Source organism: Procambarus clarkii, chromosome 51, assembly GCF_040958095.1.
Source record: "Procambarus clarkii isolate CNS0578487 chromosome 51, FALCON_Pclarkii_2.0, whole genome shotgun sequence".
Lineage (NCBI taxonomy): Eukaryota > Metazoa > Arthropoda > Malacostraca > Decapoda > Cambaridae > Procambarus > Procambarus clarkii.
Genome location: NC_091200.1, coordinates 10,915,970 through 10,940,542, shown reverse-complemented (window position 1 = coordinate 10,940,542; position 24,573 = coordinate 10,915,970). Strand labels below are relative to the sequence as shown.

At 35.6% G+C, this 24,573-nt stretch overlaps 1 protein-coding gene across 2 annotated transcripts; it reads right to left on the bottom strand.

Annotated features, from left to right (window-relative positions):
- Positions 1-2,457: 2,457 nt before the first annotated feature.
- On the bottom strand, positions 2,458-18,446 carry LOC123774629 (cell cycle checkpoint control protein Rad9). Of its 2 annotated transcripts, XR_006774969.2 has the most exons (9): positions 18,316-18,446; positions 17,154-17,222; positions 16,252-16,400; positions 14,699-14,863; positions 11,774-11,930; positions 9,953-10,124; positions 8,821-9,074; positions 5,785-6,559; positions 2,458-5,346 (listed from the first exon to the last, which is right to left on the bottom strand). XR_006774969.2 is itself a non-coding variant. In XM_045769123.2 (8 exons), the coding sequence occupies exons 1-8, from the start codon at positions 18,347-18,349 to the stop codon at positions 6,234-6,236; spliced, it is 1,326 nt and encodes a 441-aa protein (XP_045625079.1). In that variant the 5' UTR covers positions 18,350-18,446; the 3' UTR covers positions 2,458-6,233. The 2 variants fall into 2 exon arrangements, 1 of the variants encoding a protein (XP_045625079.1); XM_045769123.2 differs by having other exon boundaries at positions 2,458-6,559.
- Positions 18,447-24,573: the final 6,127 nt, after the last annotated feature.

Genomic DNA, 24,573 nt, shown 5'->3' with positions numbered 1-24,573 from the left:
CTTCAATAACAAGAGATCACAGATCTCTTGGAAGGTAAGGAAATAAATGTGCCGAAAAAAATATTAGAAAGTTTTCTTTTGCAAAGTGGTAGACCGTCGGAACAAGCAAAGTGAGAAATTGGTGGAGGCCAAAACCGTCCGTAGTTTCAAAGTGTTATACGACAAAGAGCACTGGGAAAACGGGATAACACGAGCGTAACTCTCAACCTGTAACTACACTTAGATAATTAAACTTACACACATAGTGCAGTTCTTCCCCACCCCCTCTCTCACACCAGTGCAGCCTTTCTCCCTCACATATATCTAATGAGCACTCTCCCTTATTAGTTTTTGCACCCTTCCGCAATCCCTCAGCAGCTGTTTCCATGGTAACAGTCCCCCCCCCCCCACCATCACCACATCCCACTAGCGTCCTTACCTGTCAACCACACCTTAAATACTTTATCATAATAAACCCTTTTATCTCTGGTGTTATCTGGATATAATCACCTTTCTGCTAATCAACGTCCCATGCTGCGTTGCACGTAATGAATTGTAATGTCTCGTGGGAGTTTGTGGGGATATCTGGTGACCTTTGATGATCTTAGGTGACCTGTGGTATTCTCTATGATCTGTGGTGACTTGTGGCATTCCATATTGTCCAGTGATAATCTCTGGTGACCTGTGGTGATGTCTGGTGACTTGTGGTGATATCTCCTGGAGAGAGCTGATGGGAGAACATGGCACGGAAGCATCATGGCAAAATTTCAAGAGTCATCACGGAACTCCTTCAAAGATATGTGCCGAAAAGAAGAAAGACAAGAAAGGGAACTAGATGGATGCACCAGGTCGTAAAACGAGAATTGGTAACAAAGAGGACCCTCTGGGGAACGAAGAAATCCACGATGGACATCATTAATTATGAGGTATACAAAGGGGCACTAAACTCGGCCACTCAGAAAATCAGATCAACCAAAATTAACTACGAAAGAAAACTTGCCCGAAACATAAAATAGGTCCAAAATCGTTCTATGCCTATACAAGAGATAAAACCAAAATAAAGGACTCAGTTGGACCCTTGATAGATGAGACTAACCAAGCTATTATGGATGATAAATGGGCAGCAAACACTATAAATAAATATTTTACATCAGTGTTCACACTCAAAAGGTTGGATGACATCCCATCACCCACACATGTTTGAAGGAGGTGGGGCGAATAAATTTAAATTCAAGTTAAAGTATGTTTATTGAAACAAGAAAAAAATACATCTCAAAGGGATAGAGTAGCTTAGGCTATTTCTAACCCCTAATGAATTTAAGTATATACCCATAACATGCGAAATAATTATAAAGAACATTGACAAACTAAAAAACTCAAAAGCCCCAGGTGTGGATGGTATCCAATCCAGTCATAAAGGAGCTGACAAATATGCCAACTGCTGAAACTACCTTTCACAAAATCTCTGGACCAAGGGGTAGTCCGTTTAAATTGGAAATATGCAAATGTCATCCCCTATTTCCAAAAAAAAAAAGGCAGAGCAGAAAAACCAGCCGATCAGAGTGACATCATACATCTGTAAGCTCATGGAGAAAATCCATAGGGAGAGGAATCTTTCACCATCTTAAAGAGAACAATCTTGTACAATAGACACAACATGAGTTTGATAAGAACAGATCCTGCCTTACAAACTTACTCACATTTTTGGAAACGATAACCAGCTACTTAGATAAAGGCCTTCCGGTGGATGTAGTATACATGGATTTTGTTAAAGCCTTTGATAAGGTATCACATGAAAGACTGGCAAGGAATTTACAGGCCCATGGAATAAATGGTAAAATGAAATAATCCATAAGAGCCATGATGAGGGTTCGAACCGGTAGGTTCCCACACACATACTGAACAAGTTAAGAGGATGTTGATCCGGACATTTTATTCAGAAGGTCGGATGTAACAAAAACAAGATGCAACGGTTTCAAGCTCAACATACTGCAATGTAGGACTGAGAACAAGAGCCCACAGGGTTATTAACCCATGGAACCGCCTACCCGCCGAAGCCGTAACTGTCAATATAATTGGCAGTTATGGCTGACAATTATAAATATACCTGGACTCATCCAGTAATTACACTTAGGTAATTACTGTACACACAGATCCTCATGGTGCAACGGACAGCACTTGGGGTTCTCAGCCTAAAGACATGGCTTTGATTTCCAATTGAGGCAGAAACAAATAGTTTCTTTCACCTAATGCCTCTGTTCACCCAGCAGTAATAGGTACAGTACCTAGGAGTTAGTCAGACCAATATTCTCAAAAATAAAATAAAAATGTTACTTTATGGTTTTGACTAAATAAATTATCTCTTCAGAGGAATACTTCATTATGATAATTGCCATTATCCTTACAATGCCTGCCCCATAGGTGTTACAGTATAAAGGTTGGACAATAAATGGATATTAGGAGAAACAAACTATTAAATACAGTATGAAATTTTTTTTATATGTAAAAATATACACTGTACATTTGAAAAATTTGTCAATTCTTGAATGCTTAAAATTGATATCACAGATAAATTTGTGTTCGTTGAGGAAAGCAATATTACACACCTTTTTATATTTTTATGCTAGAGGTCCATTATGAGCAAATATAAAGACTAAAAACCCAATTTTAGGATTTAGCCTACAATTTTGCTATTTCAAGTTAGCTATACACATCCTATTGACACAGGAAGGTGAGACAACTTCTCCAAAATATACAAAATGGTTCAAAGTTATGGTGCTTATAAAACTACTTAGATCACCAATTCATTTCTAGAACTTTCAATGGATGGTACAATACATAAATTTTTTTGTAAACATTTCAAATGCTAAAGATTTTCAAAAGCACCTGAAACAATTTTCAGTAAACTCTACACACTCGACTGTTACTATGCAACTGAAGTAGTTGCCATTCACTTATTCTGAGAAACATAAGTGTGAAAAGAAACTAAGAACACACTGCAGATAAAGACATGAAACAGCTGACAAGAAAAGAGAGACGACAGAAAGGCACGGCAGACAAAACAACACAAAGAATACAAAAACAGCATTCGTTGAACAAAGCCAATACGAAGGTTAAGAGAGGTAGACAAAAATCAAAATGCCCAAGAGGCTCTTACAATGTGAGTGAAGCTATGAAAGGAGATCTTAACAGTTACTCCCATGCCTTCCCAGTATGGCCAACTAAGCCCCCTACCTCTAAAGTATTACCGAAAACAAAATAAAGGGGCAAAATATGTTGTAAAGCTAAACGATACTGAAATGGTGCAATTTTGCTTTGACCATACAGTGTTGTAATATGTATTACATTTACAAAACCATCATTATCATTAGAATTTTTTTCTCACTTTTAAGGACATTTGAAGAAATTTACCTTGAGAAACACAAGAATATAATACTATAATACTTCTGGTATCGTATTCAAAATATACTGACACATCAACAACTCTGCAAATTCGAACAAAAACATGTCAGTATTTATAATGTACCTAATTTTTGGGATAACACAATATTTAGCTTAAATATAATTTATAGATAGGGGCATTACCATTAATTTTTTGTGTAATGCATTGTGCTAGATCATTATTATTATTAAGGTATGAAGACTATCAAAAATTCTAACCTATACACTTCACTCAAAACTATCTATGTTACACCCTGTATTAGTAGACACAGGAACAAATGTACACTTGTACATGATGACTCACACAGGTGAACTCTCACATGAGCACTCACAATGGGGTACATGTGCAGGATGCCAGACTTGTCTAGTAAGTGGCAACTGGAGTTCAAACAAATCCAAAGTAATCAGGATGTGAGCATAACAAAAGGGAACTGATGGTCTAGTGACATGTGAGAGGGAAATAACTATTACGTGCAAAGTGAAAGGACATGGATATTAAGAACAGCCTTCAGTAATTTCTGTGTACCACACATAATATACCAAAGACCAATATTTGAGTTGCAGTACCAGACGGGACCCAACCCCTAAAGTACACACACGAAAACTTAGAGAAAAGCACAGATGTTTTACATGACACTCTATACTGAATTATATTGGGTAAGCTGAAAGAACAAAATCTCTCATTAGTGGAAAAACAAATCAATTCTGGGGCATCAACAAAGTGAATAAACACATTATTCAAAAGAAAGGGACCAGGACAAGGAGAGAGAAATTGAAAATGACCACCCAAATAATCCAGATATAAAATGAAACTTCTTCAATGTGACGGCAATAAATGTAATGAACTAGGAGTAGAAGCAGTGTTGACAACTGCCCACAAGTGGATTAGAATGGAAATATGACAAAACCCACGGGAAACTTATACATTACTTGAGCCAATTAATGGCTAAAGAGTTTGTAATCATGAGCTAGAAGTTATTCCCTACAACTAAGTAACTGTCAAAAGAAGGCACCAAGCCTTGTTCCCTGCAAATAACTAATGAGTGAATACAAACATAAAGTTAAGGGATTACAGACATATGCAAATATTCTTACGTGAAGAAATAGGAGCTAGGTGGGTCATGGATAAGATGTGTAAAATACTGTATTAAAGGGAGTCGATCAAGTGTGTTTATAATGAGCAAAAGCAGAACGAGAGGAAATGCATCAAAGTGAAAAATATTAACTTATTAATGTCAGTAAACACTTTCATCAATGTGAGGGCAGTGTGCAAGTGAAATGAATTAGAACTAGAAATAACCGAAATTAATTCTATCAATAACTGCTATATAGTCATAATTAGCAGTTATGGCATAACACGTTATCCTGATAATTACCTTATCTCCATCCATATTTTTAAAAGCAGATATAAACAAGAAATACAAGAATGAGTCTTTCCATTAGACAACAGGCAGTTGGAAAGACACCCAGAAGTTGAGGTTCAGTTCCCATAAAATGTTAAGTACACAGTACATACATAATCTCACACACACTTAAATGCACATAAACACACACACACACAAAAATAGAGAATATGTAAGGACTTCTTTTCACTGAACAAACAAAAGGATTAACAATAACTGAACAGAGAAGTTACGGTCTCGCTTCAAGCAGGTTGCTATTCAATCCCCGGACTGTCCAAGTGGTTGGGAATCCTTCCTTTCTTCCATCCAATCCTAAATCCTTATCCTCATATTTTTTCCAAGTGCTATACAGGTTTAGTGCTAATTCTCCTGATAATTGCCTTGTCTTGCCACAAGTGAGACATATGGCTGTTGGCTGTGTGGCATACTCATGCATTCTCTCAAGCCATTTACTCACCTGATTGCACAGTGAAGATTATCTATGACAGGTCTATCTTGTCTAAAACTTCGGTAGTGGTATGGTCTGGTAAAATCGTAGAAGAATTAATCAAAATCAAAATTAAAATCTAACCAATTACACATTCCTGTTTTATGAAATTGTAACTTTTTGTTTTAATTATATGAGAGCTACTTTATTTATTTTAGCTTGCTATGGATTTTACCAAATGCTGTACATTACATAGTAAGTATGTCAGTATAATTATATTTGACAGTTAAAAATTTGTAAGTCAAAGGAAAATATTACTTTTGCAACAAGACGCACCTTTATACAGCATTTTAAAATCATCTATACATGAGAATTGTCAATATTTGCATTACTATGTAAAAATATACTAACTGAGAAACACAGTAGTGCATAATAAAAACAAATATACTGTAATTTCAATAACTTACAATGTCACTAAATGAAAAAAAAGAGCAATACCAATCAACTAATAATGGAACCAAAAAAAATAATTACCTTTGTTCTAACTGCACCGGTTTCTTAATCAATTTAAAGTACCGTACGGCACAATGTATACATTTCTCCTAGAAGATGTAAACAAATTAAGTTTCCTCAGGTGTGAGGAGGATTCAACTTCTCATCTATCTGATCTTAACATTATAAAATCAATGCAGTTTTCTCTAAGTTGGCTAACAGAGGGTTCTCCATCTAATCACATATGCATAGTTATCTTTACTTTGGACTTAGTCATTGTCAAACAAAATTTTTCTTTCTGGGACTGTTATCCTTGCCATTCAATCTGCTTTTACAAGTAAAACAGCAAGCAGTTGTTCAATATATATTCATTAATTCATAACTACACTTTCTTTACAAAATGCATACATAACAATGCTTAGCCTCAGAAACAAAAATCCCTTCTAGCAGTTTAAACTCACGAATTGCCACCAATAAAGAAGAAATTTGACTCATGAGTCATCATCTGAGTCTCCTGCTAAAATATTATTATGTCCAGGAATTGTCTGAGGGTCAAATGTAGACTCAAAGCAGCGACGGAAAAGAAATTTTAACTTCTTAGAGGGTGGAGTTCCAGGAACAATATCCTCCTCCTCCTCCTCTGCAACCGTATTTTTTACATCTAAATTTGGTAGAGATATCTCAAGTTGGGATGTATTTCCATTCATGTTACTAGTATCTCTGGGTTGCATTGATGATAAATGTGGTGCAGCCACATTACGGAGTGGAGTACTTGGTTTTCTGAGACCTGTAGACTTGCAAGGCGAGGATAAGTTTCCTGTAAAGATTACACAAATTACGGTATCAGTTAATTAGCCACGACCGTTCTTATTAGTATTCTGTATGTATATCCCGATTATTTTGTAAACATACAATTATATTCACATCCAAATTACATTACATTTTCTTGACACACACACATTGTTAGTATCATGACACATTGTCATTTATGCTCCCCTTTGAGTAGAATTTGTGTACTTCCAACATTATATATTTCAAATAATTTGTTAGTTGATAACATTCTGCATTGTCAATCTACAATATGCATATGAACCAAATTTTTAAGTAGTGCTCCATATGCTCTGATATGATGTGAAGCTGTATGCTGTATGGAGATAGTATGAGCATATGCAAAACATGGTGTACAATATGTTGGTGAAAATTTAATAATTATGCAGATATGGGACACAGAAACAGAGGCTGACTGAGCTAATATCAGTCACTAGGGCCTAGGAATACATTAAATAAATAAAAAACTATATCAGATAAGTGTGAAATGCACCTTGTGAGAAAAGTATTAAGGCCAAATATATGATTAAGTCTCGAATGGAGTGTGAATGTCTAAACTGGAGTATGTCAATGTCTAGTATGGAGTGAAGAACAGTCTAGTATGGGGTGTGGATATGTCTTAAGTGTAAGTTTAGATTCTGGTACCGTATTGCAAAACTGAAATTTTTAAGTTTTCTTTCAAGTGTATGTTTCTGTTAGCAAACAAGAATGAGCATGCTAAAGGTATAAGAAAGCTCTGGTATGTAATGTGTGTGGAATGCTACGATAACAAGAGATAGATTCCTATGCAAGGGGGCATAAAAAATGTAGAAAATTAAAATGGCAGATATTATAGAAGAGTAGATAGGACCAAACATAGACACAAATGACATTTGTATACACAATTTTATGCTAAGCTGGGCTTGTTTTAAGCCATCACATTTACTAAAATAAAGTTAATACATTGGTATAAGTGTGTGAAGAAAGAATGCTAGAAGCAGAAATGAGTAATTATCACTGACAGATTCAACGTCAAATATGATGCATGCAGATAAAACATTTATGTTAGAGCATGATAGAGATTTATGTAGACGTATTGAAAATAGTATTAATGTGTGTGGGAGATGTATGTATAATATGAATGTGGATGAAAGTAAAGACATATTGATGGATAGAAAACAATATTGTGTGTGTGTGTGTGTGTGTGTGTGTGTGTGTGTGTGTGTGTGTGTGTGTGTGTGTGTGTGTGTGTGTGTAACAAATGTGAAAGGTTAAGTGCTTCAAGTGGTCACCAGGAATGCAAAATTGATAAGAGGGACTTTTTAAATAAACACTGCGAGTAGGATCAGTCAGGAAAAGGAGACTGGTGCCATACACAGATGCAGCCAGAGGGCTGAAGGAAGAGGTGCTGGTGCTGGCCCTTATGTGTGGATGTGAGATGACATGGTGGTCTAATGAAAAATCAAGAATTATAGCAACAGACCTTATGAGGAACATGAATTGAGTGTGCAAAATGCATTTGCTATTGTATGGGATAAGGCTGGGCACAAGCAATTTGGTAGGGAGAGAGTGTAAATGTATTTGTATATAATATACATGACAATTCATGAGGAGACTGCCCTGTACACCTTATGACAAGGTGGGGGGGGGGGGGTTGCTGCTTATAATGGCTGGAGTGTGCAAGTGCTTATTTTTCTGTGATGCTCTACAATATAAATGATATAACAAATGAATCTATGATATTTATATTTTATTCAATCTATAACTTTTCAATACTGTATATTATTCAAATTTTTTCTAGGCTGATTCCTACCCCACCCGGGTAAAGGTGGAGAAACCGGGTAAAGACAATGAATCAATAACAGATTGCAATACTGAACAAGGAAAAGAGAAAAGATACTCCTATAATGAGAGTACAGCAAATGTAAAACTGATAGGAAGATTGAATGACTCTTTTTTAAATGTTTAAATGATTCCCAAATCAGGACTCAATATCAATGTCAATGTATTTGTAAATATTTAGATACAACCTAAACAAATATGACACAAAAGAAAATTAGCACCTCTTAGCTATGATTTTGAATCTGTGGCAGGCTAAAAATGAGGACAAATGATAAATGTAGGTACACAATAGTTCTGATAAAAGACACTGATAAAATAGTTCTGATAAAAGATAAGAGAGACAAAAGACATAATTATTAACATTATTAACACATTAACATAAAGACAAAATTAATGCATAAAGAAAGGCAATGAAGGAGGCCATCCTACCTCTCTTTCCATTGGAAATATTATTAACTTGTTCAACTTGAATTGAATCGTTAATGGACTGCGTTATCCTATTCATGGCAGGGGTTTGTGAGCATGAAGGCGACTCAGGAGCTTGTTTTTTGCGTACTGGCTGAGTGATACGCTTGCCAGAAGTGTGGCTTCCTGAGATCTGTGTATCTGGCTTCTGAGACAGGGTTGCTAAGACAAATGTTCCTTCAAACATGGGACTGTTGTCAATGCTGAATATCATGGGGCTGAAAAGCAAAACATTTATAACATTATTCAATAAATAGTAAATATAGCAAATATTGACATTTGTTTTCTTACTTCCTTAGCAGGAAAGGGAGGATAGTGTTTCTCTAAAGGTAAGCAAACGTTTCAGACACTATTTATTGGAATTCTAATCTATGGTATTTCCTTTACTTTCATTATACTGTACCATACCATGCCATAAATCACTGTAGCTTCATTGAAAAATAATACAATATTTATATATATTCATTTCATGTTGGTTTATATAAAAACCTGATAAAAAGAGACTCCACAACTGCCCAGTTCGAGGAGCCATAGGGGTCTATGTTCTTGGGTCAAAACCGAGCGACCCGGGTTTAATTCCCAGGCAGGATAAAAAAAAAAAAGTTGGGTATATTTCCTTTCACTTGATGCTTCTGTTCACCTAGCAGCAAAATAGGTACCCGCCTGCTGCTGTGGACTGCAATCTTAAGGAAGGTTAGTAGTTGGCCTAGGGTAACCATGATAATAAGCCTAAGTTCAGATTTCCTGTCCCCCCACAATGGAAATAAAATGTAGTCAGCCCCTAATCTGTGCAAGCTCAGAGGATGCAAATTTGTGCCTGAGCAATTTCCTTATTGAAACCAAAACTCTAGCTACTTGAGGGGTAGACTTGCTCATACATGAGCTGGTGCAAGTTTCACACTGCAAAAGTTATCATTTCTATGAAACGTTCCTTGCTGATCAGTCATTTTGATTCTCAATGGTGATTTCTACGAATTTATTCATCCTTCATATTTTGTAATTTCTATTCCATTTACATATAGTATGGTACAATCCTCACAAGTTATTTTCATTCCTCATTAATTCATTTGTAACTTTCTACATTACATTCTCTTACCTTCCTGGTTCAGAAAAATGTGATGAAATGGGAAGATTCACTGGCTCAGCAAATGCAAGAATGGCTCTTAGTTCTTTGAGGCAAAATGTTACCTCACATTCACTGGAAATATTGTAATCATCAAACTCTCCTGATTCCAGTGTAAGCATTGTGTGAATTGCCTTGCCAGGGTCTGAAAAGAAGCAAACATTTAACAAAATGCATATGCAAAATCTAGTTCTAAGCAGCTAAAATGAATGAAGTAAACAAGGAAAAAGTAGTACTGTAATTTAATATCTATCTAAGAAATTACTGCTCTGCTACATATTATTTTCTGATCATTCTTAACATCAGAAAATTTTGCTGATATATGGATAAAAGCAAACATAATTCCAATGTATAAAAATGGAAACAGAGAAGACCCTTTAAATTATAAACCAGTATCACTGACATTTGTGGTAGTAAAATCTCTAGAAAAATGATTGTGTACTATACAACAAAATAAAATTTGTAATCATACATCAAATAAAGATACCAATGGAACACTAGCTCAAAGCATAGCTTACTCGTTTTCACTCAAAAAGTAATCCTTAAACTACAAAACACAAGAAAAATAAAAAACACTGAAAACATTCCATTACCTATCACAGTTATACATGTTACATACATCTTACAATATACTCAAATTTGTAATACTTTTTTCAAATAAAATTACATTGCAATACAGGTAGTAGTTAAATTAACACTAAATGAATTTTTGGTTTATGCTGAAAAAGCAATTTTAATCTACACAATGCAAGTGTAAGTGAATGAGAAAAAATGATTCATACTTGAAACCCAAGACTCTTAAATTGTGATGTAAAACCATTAGCATCTCATGTTTTGGCTTGCATTCTGTTTCTTTTTTGGTGAATATACTGCTCCACCAACACTGAAATGCCATTCATTCACTTTCAACTGAAGAGGGGAAGAGCGCATAATTATTTTCTGGCAAGGAGAGCCACATTACGAAAGACTTTCCTAATTATGTAGATTTTGTTGACTTCCACCATTGTAATGGGCTTTCATCGCTATTTACCATTTTCAAAGCGTAATATTTAATTATTTAATTTTTCAGTCTCTCTTCCTTTGTCATTCTTATTTTGTCTTTGATTTGAAATTTGGACCTCCCTTTGTTAATTTCCTTTTCTTCTTTAACTCAGAAAACATCTTTCAAAACTGAAGTTGAATTAATTTTCATCATCACCTTTGCTACCAGCTGACAGGTCAGACTTTGGCTTGAGAAATGTGACCAATAACAGATTTGGAATCATTTATAGAGTATGTATCTTCAGAGCTAAAATGGATTTTGTTATTAAATGTTAAAGAATTGTTTTAAGAATCAGAAATCATAATAAAATTCCTCTCGATTTAATACCGATTCTGATTACTGACAAATGCTCGATTCTTCTGATTCTCAATACCTATTCCGATTAATCGTCCTATCCTTACTTATAAATACTGTACAGTATAACTAATGACCAAAAATAATTTAAGTAAGGTAAGTTTGAAAATAAGTAGCTCAATATGATTATCCATTAATGTGCATACATACAAGAAGCAAAATAACTCATTTTTAAAATTAGCTCCGTGTACTTATGCAGACGAGGAGTCACAATAACGTAGCTAAAATATGTTGACCAAACCACACACACTAGAAAGTGAAGGGACGACGACGTTTCGGTCCATCCTAGACCATTCTCAAGTCGATTGTGCTTACCATGTACTTACCTCCTTAGGAGCGCTTCTTTCAATACCTTGTCACATTTTTAATTGAAAGTAACTTGTAAAAATCATCCTTACCAGGCTCATCATCAACATAGTTCCTAAGAACAGTTTTCTCAGGCGAGACACAAAGGGTAACTTCCTCCTGGTTAAGCTGGAAGTTGAGGACAGCGTCACTCAGAACCCGAGATTGACTTTGGATGTGGTTTGTGCATGAAGTCTTGTCATACACAGCCTATCGGTATAAGGGGTATATATTGCACTATAAGCAAGATATGCTGAAATATAAGGGAAGTCAATCAGTTCACACAACATGTTACAAATGATGAATCTGTTCATAACATTTCTTTTGATATGACCAGATATAAAAGGTAAAAAAGTAATATACCTTTATATTACTTTTTGACAGTCACCCTTGACTAAATACACTAAGCTCATTTCCCTTTTAATTTGATTCTTCCAATAAGATATAATTTTTTGAGTTCCCCTTCATTCAAAGAGAATAACTAAAACTGGAACTGAACTCAGAATGTATCAGATTTATAATTTGTACAAAGGGAGACAACGACGACACTGTCCTGCACTCTGGGAGACTACCTTTTTTAAATTTTAATCATTCACTTCCTACCAAAGGAGCAAGTTAAAGATCAGCCCAAGCTTCATCTTGAGGCAAAGCTCAATGCCGAATACACTGTGGACAGTGTATTCATACTGATACACTGTCCACAGAGCATTCTCTTTCTCAAATTTACCATACACTGATAGTTCTCTACACTGCTCCATGGGTGCAGCTGGAAGTGCAGTTGTCCTAACAATGAGTGATGGCTTATATTTTGTGTAGGGAGTCTGTATAAACAACCCTTCAGATCGAACTACTATTTGCCTTACTTCTTCCCTTGAAATGTGTACAAGTCTCCAAACTTGATACAAGTACATTAATTGTAAGTGATTCTGTATCGTCCATAACTGAGCTCAACTTTTTAAGACACAATTGTAACATGCTTGTGTCTGAAGATATTCACAAATACAATAAAATTTTATGTGGATTCAATTTCATGTTGGCCTCCAAATACATGACAGAGCTACTGAGTTAGCCAAAGAATCTGCCTTCAAAGGAGTTGATTATAAGCTAGGCTTTGGATTGCCTATAAGCTAGTTTTCAGAGAGCCACACACAATGTGAATTTCAGAGAATAACACAGAGAACATAGAGGTACTTTGAAGTAGAAATAATAAAGTAGAAAAATGCTGAAGGATCTAAGTAGGAGCAAACAGTTGGCCCAAATGGAGTGTCACGTTGGGTTCTAAGTGAGTGCACATTTGAGCTGAGCACGCTACGTCAATTTAATTTTCAGTTATCTTTGTGTACAGGAGTCTTGGCAAATACAATATATGAAAAATGGCAAACAGTTCCAATTTACAAAAATAATAACAGAGAAGACCCTTTTAATTATAGACCTGTATTACTGACAAGCATGGTAGTCAAAACACTATAAAAATAATTGAAATCAAATGGGTAAAAGACTTGGGAGAGAAATGATATAATAACAAATAGACAGTATGGTTTTTGAACAAGAAGGTCCTGTGTAACAAATTTACTTACTTTCTATGATAGAGCCACAGATATAGATTTTACAGAAAAAGATAATTGGGTTAACTGCCTTTACCTGGGCATAAAAAATATATAGGCTTTTGACAGTCCCACAAAAAATATAAAAGTTGTCTAGGAAACTGGAATATACTGGAGGGGTGACAGGGAAGCTTCTGACATGGATTAGAAAGTTTCTGACAGAAAAATAAGGGTGGTAATCAGAGGTAATGTATCAGACTGGAGAACTGTTACAAGTGGTATACCACAGGGTTCAGTTCCAATACCAGTAATGTTCATTGTCTACATGAATGATCTACCAGAAGGAATATAGAGCTATATGAACATGTTACTGATGATGCCAAACTACTAGGGAAGATAAGAAAGTTAGATGACTGTCAAGCCCTTCAAGAAGACCTGGATAAAATAAGTGTATGGAGCAACATTTGGCTGATGGAATTTAATGTGAATAAATGCCACATTATGGGATGGTGAACAGGAAAAACAGGCCACACACACACAACATACAAATTATGTGAAAAGGCTTTAAAGAACTCTGATAAAGAAGGGGATCTAGTGGATGGTTCTAGACAGAAAACTATCACCTGAGGACCACATAAAGAATATTGTGCAAGGAGCCAATTCTATGCTTTCCAACTTCACAATTGCTTTTAAATACATGGATGGTGAAACTTTAAACAAATTGTTCACGACTTTCATAAGACCAAAATTGGAATACGTAGTGGTTGTATGGTGCCCATATCTCAGGGACATTAATAAACTGGAAAAGGTGTAAGACATGCAATTAAATGGCTTCCATGTGGCTTCTTCCAAGACCGAAAGAAAGAAGTATGAGGAGAGGCTAAAGGGGTTAAATATATAAAAACTAGAAGATCCAAGGAAAAGAGGTGATATGATCAATACATACAAAACAGTAACAGGAATTGACAAAATTGACAAAGAATTCTTGAAATTGCATCTTCAAGAACAAGACATCATAGACTGAAGCTAAGGAAGCAAAGCTCCCAAAAAACATTAGAAAGCTCTCTTGTTGTAAACAGAGTGGTAGATAGTTGGAGCAAGTTAAGTGAGAAGACGGTGGAGGCCAAAACCATCAGTAATTTCAGTGTCATATGACAGAGTACTGGAAAGATGGGATACCACAAGTGTAGCTCTCATCCTGTAATTAAACTCATCATACATGTAGAATTCTTTTACAAAAGATTCAAGAGCTCTCTCCGTCTTACTGATGAATGAAGGTACAGTATATGAAATGTATTCAATAAGATTTTTTGCCTCTGCATCTTCAAGGATGGGAGCTCCTAAACATCAAATGCACATATTGTACTGTATATATATATACAGTATATATATATATATATTTATAGATACAAACAGTCACAGAATTTCACTTACTTGTAAAGTTTCGCACTCAATAAAGGGTAAACTGCACGATTTAACAATTCCATGACGACATGTTAGCTGAAGCCCTAACTTGGCATCGTCTCCATCTAGTGTCAGTTTGCATCGTTCCACAGTCTTTTCCAAAACAGCAATTGACTTGAGCACATTTATAAAAGCCTGAAAATTTTAATAGTGCTAATTATAGGAATTCCTTAAATTTGTACAGTATTGGAAAGAAGTTTCCAAGAGAGATTTGAAATCTTTGATTTCCAATGCCTTTTGACATGATCAGTTATACAAGAAGAAATAATGTTAAAGTTGTGGAGAGTAGTGGAAAAGGTTACAGAGGTACATAATGAACTCAGGAAATGAACCTTAAATTCACTTAGCTAAGCAAGTGACAATCTGATAAACTAGTTACACAGTTAAGTATGCTGTATATCCATGGTGTTTTATGATACAATTGGTTTAAGAACTAGGCCACAACAATCTCTAAACAAAGCAGTTAACATCTGTAGTGAGCCAGTTACATATTTACTAATCATGCACCCCCCCCCCCCACCCCCCATCCAATAGGCAGCAATGGAAAGTTGTGCATATAATACCTCTCGTAAGCTTACTTTGGATAGTTGGTTAAGATTTCTGGAAGCACCTCATTTTGAATGAAATACACATTTCTTGAAAATGTGCAATAGAATTATCTCAAAATTCCTTCAAAATGTTCATATTCTATTACATAGTGACAAGGTATGTGCATGATTCTAATGATATAGTTTACATTTGGTCAGATCTGCTTTGGCTGATTACATGACTGTGGGTTCTGTTACAAGTGCCCAAGTAGAGTCTGGAGTCTGGATTCAGTACCAAGTTTTGTTTGTAAAATAGGGTACAATAAACGTAAAGGTGGCTTACACACTAGACAATTTGTGTAAGGGTCAAATAGCAAGGTCGGGGAAATATGATGTGGAATATTCTCTAAATTAAATTTGGAAAAATTATAAATGTATCTTACAATATATTACATTGCAAGACTTCATGGATCATTCAGCAGTTAATCCCCATGAGCTTATTCCAGATTTGAGTACAATTTTGTACAGTATTGTAATTTTAGAAGAAATGTTTTTAGAGTGTAAAATTGGTTCCAAGGCAATATTTCTTATTTTATTAACATTTAGTTTATTGTGTATTTACAATGAAAATTGACATATAGCCACATAATTGTCATCATAGTGAGAGCCAAACAATTTACCATACTTTATAGTTTTCAATCTGATCACTAATTTATTATATTAACAGCATAATTCAATCAATTAAATTATTAAGTAAATTATGTAAAATAAATTAAATTATTAATAATAATAAAATAACTAAGATGTTCATCACGGACTCCAACCTTGAACAACTGACATCGCTGAATTTGATTTAAAGTAAGCAAAGCAAATAAGCAAGTACCAAAGTAAGCAAGTAAGCAAAGTAAGTAAGCAAGTACCTTTTCGATTTCCAGGTAATCATTACCATATTTTGATCACGCTTATTATAGTAATAATCAGATACCTACAACTCACCTTCATAGCAACTTTACACTTGACTATCTCATCTCCTGCATTTGACTGTTGCCCGCCTAAACCCTCATCAAAATGAGTGAAGAACCCGCTGCCAAAATGAAATGAAGCAAATGCTGACCGAGATGAGTTGACAGTGCGGAAGATAACTCCTGTGGAGGAAACTATCATCATTACACTGAATTATCATTAAACAAAATAATTTTCAGACATTTCAAATTGTATTTTCTTAATCATATACATACAGTATAAGGGAAAGGAATTATCAGGAGAAAGTGCCAAGCCATTATGACTATATATATATATAACTAGGAAGGGATCAGGATACAGTATAGATTTAGGATGTGACAGAGGAATGATGGCCAATTCCTCTGGTCATGGATTGAATGCCTTGGGTGGTCGGGGATTGAATGCCGACTTGCATGAAGTGAGACCGTCGCTCTACCATCCAGTCCATATATAAACTAATATAATTATTAAATACTGTGAACTCACCTAGTTGTGCTTCACACACACAATAGGAATAAAAATTAAACATACTTTTACAATATATAGTATATAACTGTACAGGTGTACTTCTTTTTAAAAGTTAATGCTTAATGATACTCAATATTTAGTACAGTACTGTACTTGTACAAGTCTTGTAGACCAATTTCCACAACAACACTTAATGTCACAAGAATATTAGTACAGAGGAAAAGCCACACTATCTCAACATGAACTGCACCAGGTCTTTGAGTAGCAGCTTTCCTTCAACACTAAAATAGTGAGGTCCATTTTGTATCCAAATATTACCGTAAATTGTTTTATAGTGTGCTTGCTTAAGCTTTTATAGATTGAAATAATATTAAGCTAGAAAGTTATAACAAAATAATAACAAATTTACTTTAGAAAATGACTCTTACCTGTAGAATCTGGTTCAACATATAATTCATCGCCAATTTTTGCCATTGAGTGCATAACTCTTCCAAAAACTGAAAATAAAATGCACACACTGTAGTTACATAATTTCATACATTTAAAATTAAAATAAATAATTTAAAAAATAAATAATTTTAGAGTTTTGTGTATTGCAAACTATGCTAGTACATTGCAATTTTTAGTCTATAGAGTATCTGCAATATGTTTACATGAATACTGTACAGCATACTGGTAAAAACAAAGATACTGTACCTCCTTTGGCAAAAAAAAAAAAAAAAAAAAAAGTACAGTACCTGTACATGCTAGGAAGATTCATTAGCAAACCTAAGTAAAATCTCCGCTAAAGTAAATTAATCTATATCTGCAAGTTTTGACTGACAAGTGACCTAACTTCTGCACTAGTACAGCATTACCACGACTAGTCCTGAGTTTTACACTTACCTGAGTCACTCTCATACTATTTTATGCAAAACTATTGAATGTTCCATTAAACAGTGGTTGGCACTATATCTCAATGATGTGACATATGTCATTACTCAAGTTCTTCTTATAAAGAGCTTAAAAGTTTACTTAAATCAAGCCCTAATAAATATATATATAAATGTGTTGAATACAGGCTCAGAGGACACTGCACTATATGTCCACAATCAAGTGACTGTCAAGAATGTCTTGTAGAATTATTTTTTCTTAGATTTTATTTGCTTATTTGTCTATCATTTGTTTTTTATGGTAATTTGTCGGACTGCTTACAAAAATCAAGATTTCAAAAGAATCTTTATTTGAAAAGATATATTGTAAATAGTGAAAATTTAAGACTGATTACATGACTGCCGAGGTATGAATCTTAGGAATAAATGATATGTTAATGTGTTATTTAGATACAGCAGTGTGGTGGAAATATTTCCTTTTAGAACAAAATGTTTAGGTACATTTTTTGCACTTGATGCCTCTGCTCACCTGGCAGTAAATAGGTATGACTTATACAGCTCTTGTGTATTGGTGTAGGTGTGTATCCCTGACAATGGGCAACATAATATATATATAAGAGTACTTAAAAAAGCTGAGAACACTTTTGGCAAAACGTCTAAAATGAGACAAATCTTCTAAGAAAACATACATGATGTTGAGGAAATCGTTAGGATTTACCTTTAATATTAACCCCTGGTACAATGCACTTCATTGTTTCAGCGTCATGCAAACTAAGACGAACTAAACATATATTATTCGAGAGAGTACTCTTGCATGGGCCTTGTTTACTTCAGGTGAGCCTTTGCACTAACTAAGATATATCCGGGTTTTCTTTGTGTAAAAATGATTAAGTTGAAACATGGTATAATGTATAACAATTAAAGAAAGTTATAAATTAAAATACATTAACTTTGATTTAAATAAATAAAATAACATATATTAACAAAAACATAATGACTTGTTAAAAAATGGAGCTTTTATGTGAGGCTGAAGTATGACGCGTCTGTCCCGTACATCTACGACTTACAATCTGGATTTATCGTGATTCGTTCGAGAGGGTCGCCATGACGTCATATAGATGCATAATTTTGCTTGCAGTACTGTTATAAACCCAATGTACCTGCTTGTATATGTATAAATAATTAAATAAATAAATAAATAAATACTAATACTGGAGGAGTGATATTCTGTGATTCAAAGTCAGCTATTCAAGCACTTGAAAATCCAAAATGCTAATTTAATGTGCTGTACCCATGAGAGTTTACTTAATCATCCTATGAGATGAAGTTATTAGATGAACTCATAGCTAGATTTTGATCTATACTCTGTAATTCTTCATAGAGAATAGGGGATCATCACGTCCATCATTGCTGTGTAGACCGGCTACGCCACGGAGTAGTCTCTGCGGCGTAATGGTAAAGCACGCGCCCAAGTTCATGTGTATTGAGACAAGAAAAAATACATCTCAAAGAGTTCTACCATGGTACGCGTCCGCCAGCGCTTTGACCTAGCTGGCTTCGTATCCGCGGGCCCGGGAAGGATTTTTTCTTTATTATTATAATTTTCGACCACAGACGTGGCCACACATTTACAATGCTAAGCAGCATATATACATTTTCTTCTGTCCTCCATGGACAGGAGTTAGAGATGTGTTACGAGAAGGAATGACCGGACGCCAATTCTTAACTGTTTACACAGCAGATAATTGGTTGTTAACGATTTGGCGGGTCGTATTCCGGAGAAAAAATTAGGATTAAGGATCTGCCCGAAACGCTATGCATGTTAATGGCTTTACAAGAATTTAAGAACTCTTTTTATATATAAATAAAAAAATAAATCTGCTGACGAATCATCTTGTGTGCGATGAGACTTGTATCTGGCATAATTAAAATATTAACTTAAATAATTCGTTTGTTAGACAATATATGATATTCAGATCTATAAATTACTTTAGAAAGGCCTATAATGCATATAAATATTAATTTACACACTCCTGGCGCTATACGCCAGGAATTTCAATATGGCGTTCAAATAATTTTAGGCAGAGGGTCTCTGGGTCGGTTGGTCGCTGACGGCTACGGGGCCGCCAGTCGTCAGGAAGCAGCGGCGGTGTGAGTATCGTCGTTTCCCTCTAGGTAAGGCTGATATATATATATATATATATATTTTTTTTTGCTAATATATCTGAGCAGTTGGGGGGTACGCATGTATATATATATAGTCTACCTCCGCCTACAATGCATTATACATTTGTTCGCTATTATAACATTGGGGTTTTGTAATGTTTCCGAGGGTCATATTTTCCGTATTGTGTTTTTTCATCGGGTTCTGCAGTATTCAAATGTTTGTATTCCACTAATGCTAAATAGTCTGTCCTCTCTCGGATATTTTGGAAGCTTTTGAGAATTATGACTTGCCAATATTATATGGGTAGGATATTATTACCCCTACCCCTATTCAAATCCCTGAATATGTTAGACATTAAGTCACTGCACATTCTCTCATGTGTACTATACATATACAAAAACGCTAAATTGTAATGCCAATCCTGATCTCAAAAGCTTCATAGAAGGTTGTAACAGAACCCATGAGCATCACACCAGAAATAAATACAGTTTTGATATTCCTAGAGTACGACTTAATCAAACCAGAAATGCTCTACAAATCAAGGGGCCCAGAATGTGGAATGACCTTCCCAACCATGTTAAAGACAGTACCTCTCTCAACCAGTTTAAGATAAAAACTAAACACTACCTAATAAATTCCCTGTAACCTACCTCACTCCTCTATGTCAACCCATGTCCGTTATTTTCTTTTTTTTTAATCAACACTGTTTGTCAACCCTATTGTATTTGTGCTGCTTTTTCAGTCATGTTCCCCCTTTTTTTTATCTTATTTGTATTTGTTCTCAACACTTTTTATTCTTTATGCTCAATTAGTATTAAGTTCTAGATATTAATGTTTTTCTTGCCCGAAACGCATTGCGTAATAGTGGCTTTAGGCATTGTATGTACTAGCTCTATCTATATATCAATCCATTAATGTAACATCACTTGTATGTATATACCTTACCTGAATAAACATCTGAATCTGAATCTTATGTAGAATACAGTTCTCTATAGTGTTAAACCACCCCGTCGTCAGGCTAGGCTCGTTAACGCGGCGGTCGACACCCCTCCTCCCCCTAAGTTTATTGACAGGCGACAGTCCAGTGTACACTATAATAGCTGAATAACTTCCCAACAGGAAGGAGCGGGGACACCCTCCAGAAACTGAATTTACCTGAGGGCCACTAACACTAGTGGCCTCGATGAAGACAGTAAGCCGGCGACTTGTCAAAGATCCCCCCATTTGCCCTGATGATCTTTTCCAGCTGTATTTTAAAACCCAGCAGAGTTTTGGCGTTTACGGCTTCGGCGGTTTCCACGGGTTACAACCCTATGTGTGAAAAACCATCTGTGTGTGTGTATATATATATATATATATGACTGAAAACTCGCACCCCAGAAGTGACTCGAACCCATACTCCCAGGAGCAACGCAACTGGTAACTACAGGGCGCCTTAATCCACTTGACCATCACGGCGGACAAAAGGAAGTGGTAGCCGAAGCTATTTGAACCACTTCCCCGCCGGCAACTCGGATGGTAATCTTGGGCATAGCATTTCACCAAATCACCTCATTCTTTGGGGCACACGTGAGGAACACAAATGCGAACAAACCTGAATAGTCCCCAGGACTATATGCGACTGAAAACTCACACCCAGAAGTGACTCGAACCCATACTCCCAGGAGCAACGCAACTGGTAACTACAGGGCGCCTTAATCCACTTGACCAATCACGGCCGGACAAAAGGAAGTGGTAGCCGAAGCTATTTGAACCACTTCCCCGCCGGCAACTCGGATGGTAATCTTGGGCATAGCATTTCACCAAATCACCTCATTCTTTGGGGCACACGTGAGGAACACAAATGCGAACAAGCCTGAATGGTCCCCAAGACTATATGCGAATGAAAACTCACACTCCAGAAGTGACTCGAACCCATACTACCAGGAGCAATGCAACTGGTAACTACAGGGCGTCCTTAATCCGCTTGACCATCACGGCCGGACAAAAGGAAGTGGTAGCCGAAGCTATTTGAACCACTTCCCCGCCGGCAACTCGGATGGTAATCTTGGCATAGCATTTCACCAAATCACCTCATTCTTTGGGGCACACGTGAGGAACACAAATGCGAACAAACCTGAATGGTCCCCAGGACTATATGCGACTGAAAACTCACACCCCAGAAGTGACTCGAACCCATACTCCCAGGAGCAACGCAACTGGGTAACTACAGGGCGCCTTAATCCGCTTGACCATCACGGCCGGACAAAGGAAGTGGTAGCCGAAGCTATTTGAACCACGTCCCCGCCGGCAACTCGGATGGTAATCTTGGGCATAGCATTTCACCAAATCACCTCATTCTTTGGGGCACACGTGAGGAACACAAATGCGAACAAGCCTGAATGGACCCCAGGACTATATGCGACTGAAACTCACACCCCAGAAGTGACTCAAACCCATACTCCCAGGAGCAACGCAACTGGTAACTACAGGGTGCCTTAATCCGCTTGATTAAGGGAGTATGGGTTCGAGTCACTTCTGGGTGTGAGTTTTCAGTCGCATATATATATATATATATATATATATATATATATATATATATATATATATATATATATATATATATATATATAATATATATATATATATATATATATATATATTAGTATGTCGTACCTAGTAGCCAGAATGCACTTCTCGGCCTACTATGCAAGGCCCGATTTGCCTAATAAGCCAAGTTTTCCTGAATTATTTGTTTTTCGACTACCTAACCTAACGTTTTCGGCTACCTAACCTAAAATATAAGATAGGTTAGGTTAGGCTAGGTAGGGTGGTTAGGTTCGGTCATATATCTACGTTAATTTTAACTCCAAAAAAAACAAATTGACCTCATAACATAATGAAATGGGTAGCTTTATCATTTCATAAGAAAAAAATTAGAGAAAAAAATATTAATTCAGGAAAACTTGGCTTGTAGGCAAATCGGGCCTTGCATAGTAGGGCTGAGAAGTGCGTTCTGGCTACTAGGTACGACATATATATATATACATATATATATATATATACATATATATATATACATATATATATACATATATATATATACATATATATACATATATCTATACATATATATATACATATATATACAATATATATATACATATATATACATATATATATATACATATATATACATATATATACATATATATATATACATATATACTACATATATATATATATATATACATATATATACATATATAATACATGTGTGTATATCACGAAAATAAACACGTGATTAAGAATGTGACAATGTCAGACCACGGAGAAAAATGAAACAGGAATTTCCTTAAGTACTTTCGTATATTAAATACCTCTTCAGAAGGAATGATTTTACAGATCGAGTGATGGGTATAAATAGGCAGGAGAGAGTGGTGAAGTGAGGTGAGGTACAATACTTGGACAACGCAGACGGCCCATTGGCCCATCAGATGCACCCAATTGGCCCATCCGATGTAGCCCAATGGCCCATCTGATACAGCAGACATACAAGCACAATACATAGGTAATTATAACATAAAGAGGTAAATATATACAATGGATTAGTGAGACAAATGTTTTTCAATGATCCTACTTAAATCGCCCTTTAGCTGATTTATTAGAAATGGATCTAAGTTATATAGACCACTGCTAATATTCAAATTACTTTCTTTGGTGATCTGTATCAAAGCAGATTCAATTATGTTTCTGTTATAGGTGCTTTTACAATTTGTTATTGAAGAAGCACCCTCCCAATCAATTTGGTGAGCATTTTCTGACAAATGCACAAACAAAGCATTAGACAATTGGCCATGTCTTACAGAGTATTTATGTTGCGATATTCTACATTTTAAATCTTTAGATGTTTGCCCGACATAGAACTTATTACATTCCTTACAAGGTATTTTATAAATGACGCAATTATCACTACGAGGGCTGTTCCTAACTAATAGCTTACCAACAGTGTTTTCGTAGCTAAACATTACATCTATATTAAAAAGTTTCAAGGCCTTGACAATATTCTCAAACCCAGAGAAATATGGTAAACATAACACATTCTTTGGGCGAATCCTTTCACTGCTATGTGCTTTTATAACACAATCAATGTGTTATGTTTACCATATTTCTCTGGGTTTGAGAATATTGTCAAGGCCTTGAAACTTTTTAATATAGATGTAATGTTTAGCTACGAAAACACTGTTGGTAAGCTATTAGTAAGGAACAGCCCTCGTAGTGATAATTGCGTCATTTATAAAATACCTTGTAAGGAATGTAATAAGTTCTATGTCGGGCAAACATCTAAAGATTTAAAATGTAGAATATCGCAACATAAATACTCTGTAAGACATGGCCAATTGTCTAATGCTTTGTTTGTGCATTTGTCAGAAAATGCTCACCAAATTGATTGGGAGAGTGCTTCTTCAATAACAAATTGTAAAAGCACCTATAACAGAAACATAATTGAATCTGATTTGATACAGATCACCAAAGAAAGTAATTTGAATATTAGCAGTGGTCTATATAACTTAGATCCATTTCTAATAGATCAGCTAAAGGGCGATTTAAGTAGGATCATTGAAAAACATTTCTCACTAATCCATTGTATATATTTACCTCTTTATGTTAGGTTGTGTATGGTTAGGTTGTGTATGGTCTGAATTTTGTAACTAGCTCATCAAGATTGTAACTTGCTTAGCTAAATGAATTGTGGGGTTCAGTCCCTGAGCCCATTATGTGCCTCTGTAACCCTTTCCACTACCGCCCACAAGATGGGTATGGGTGCAA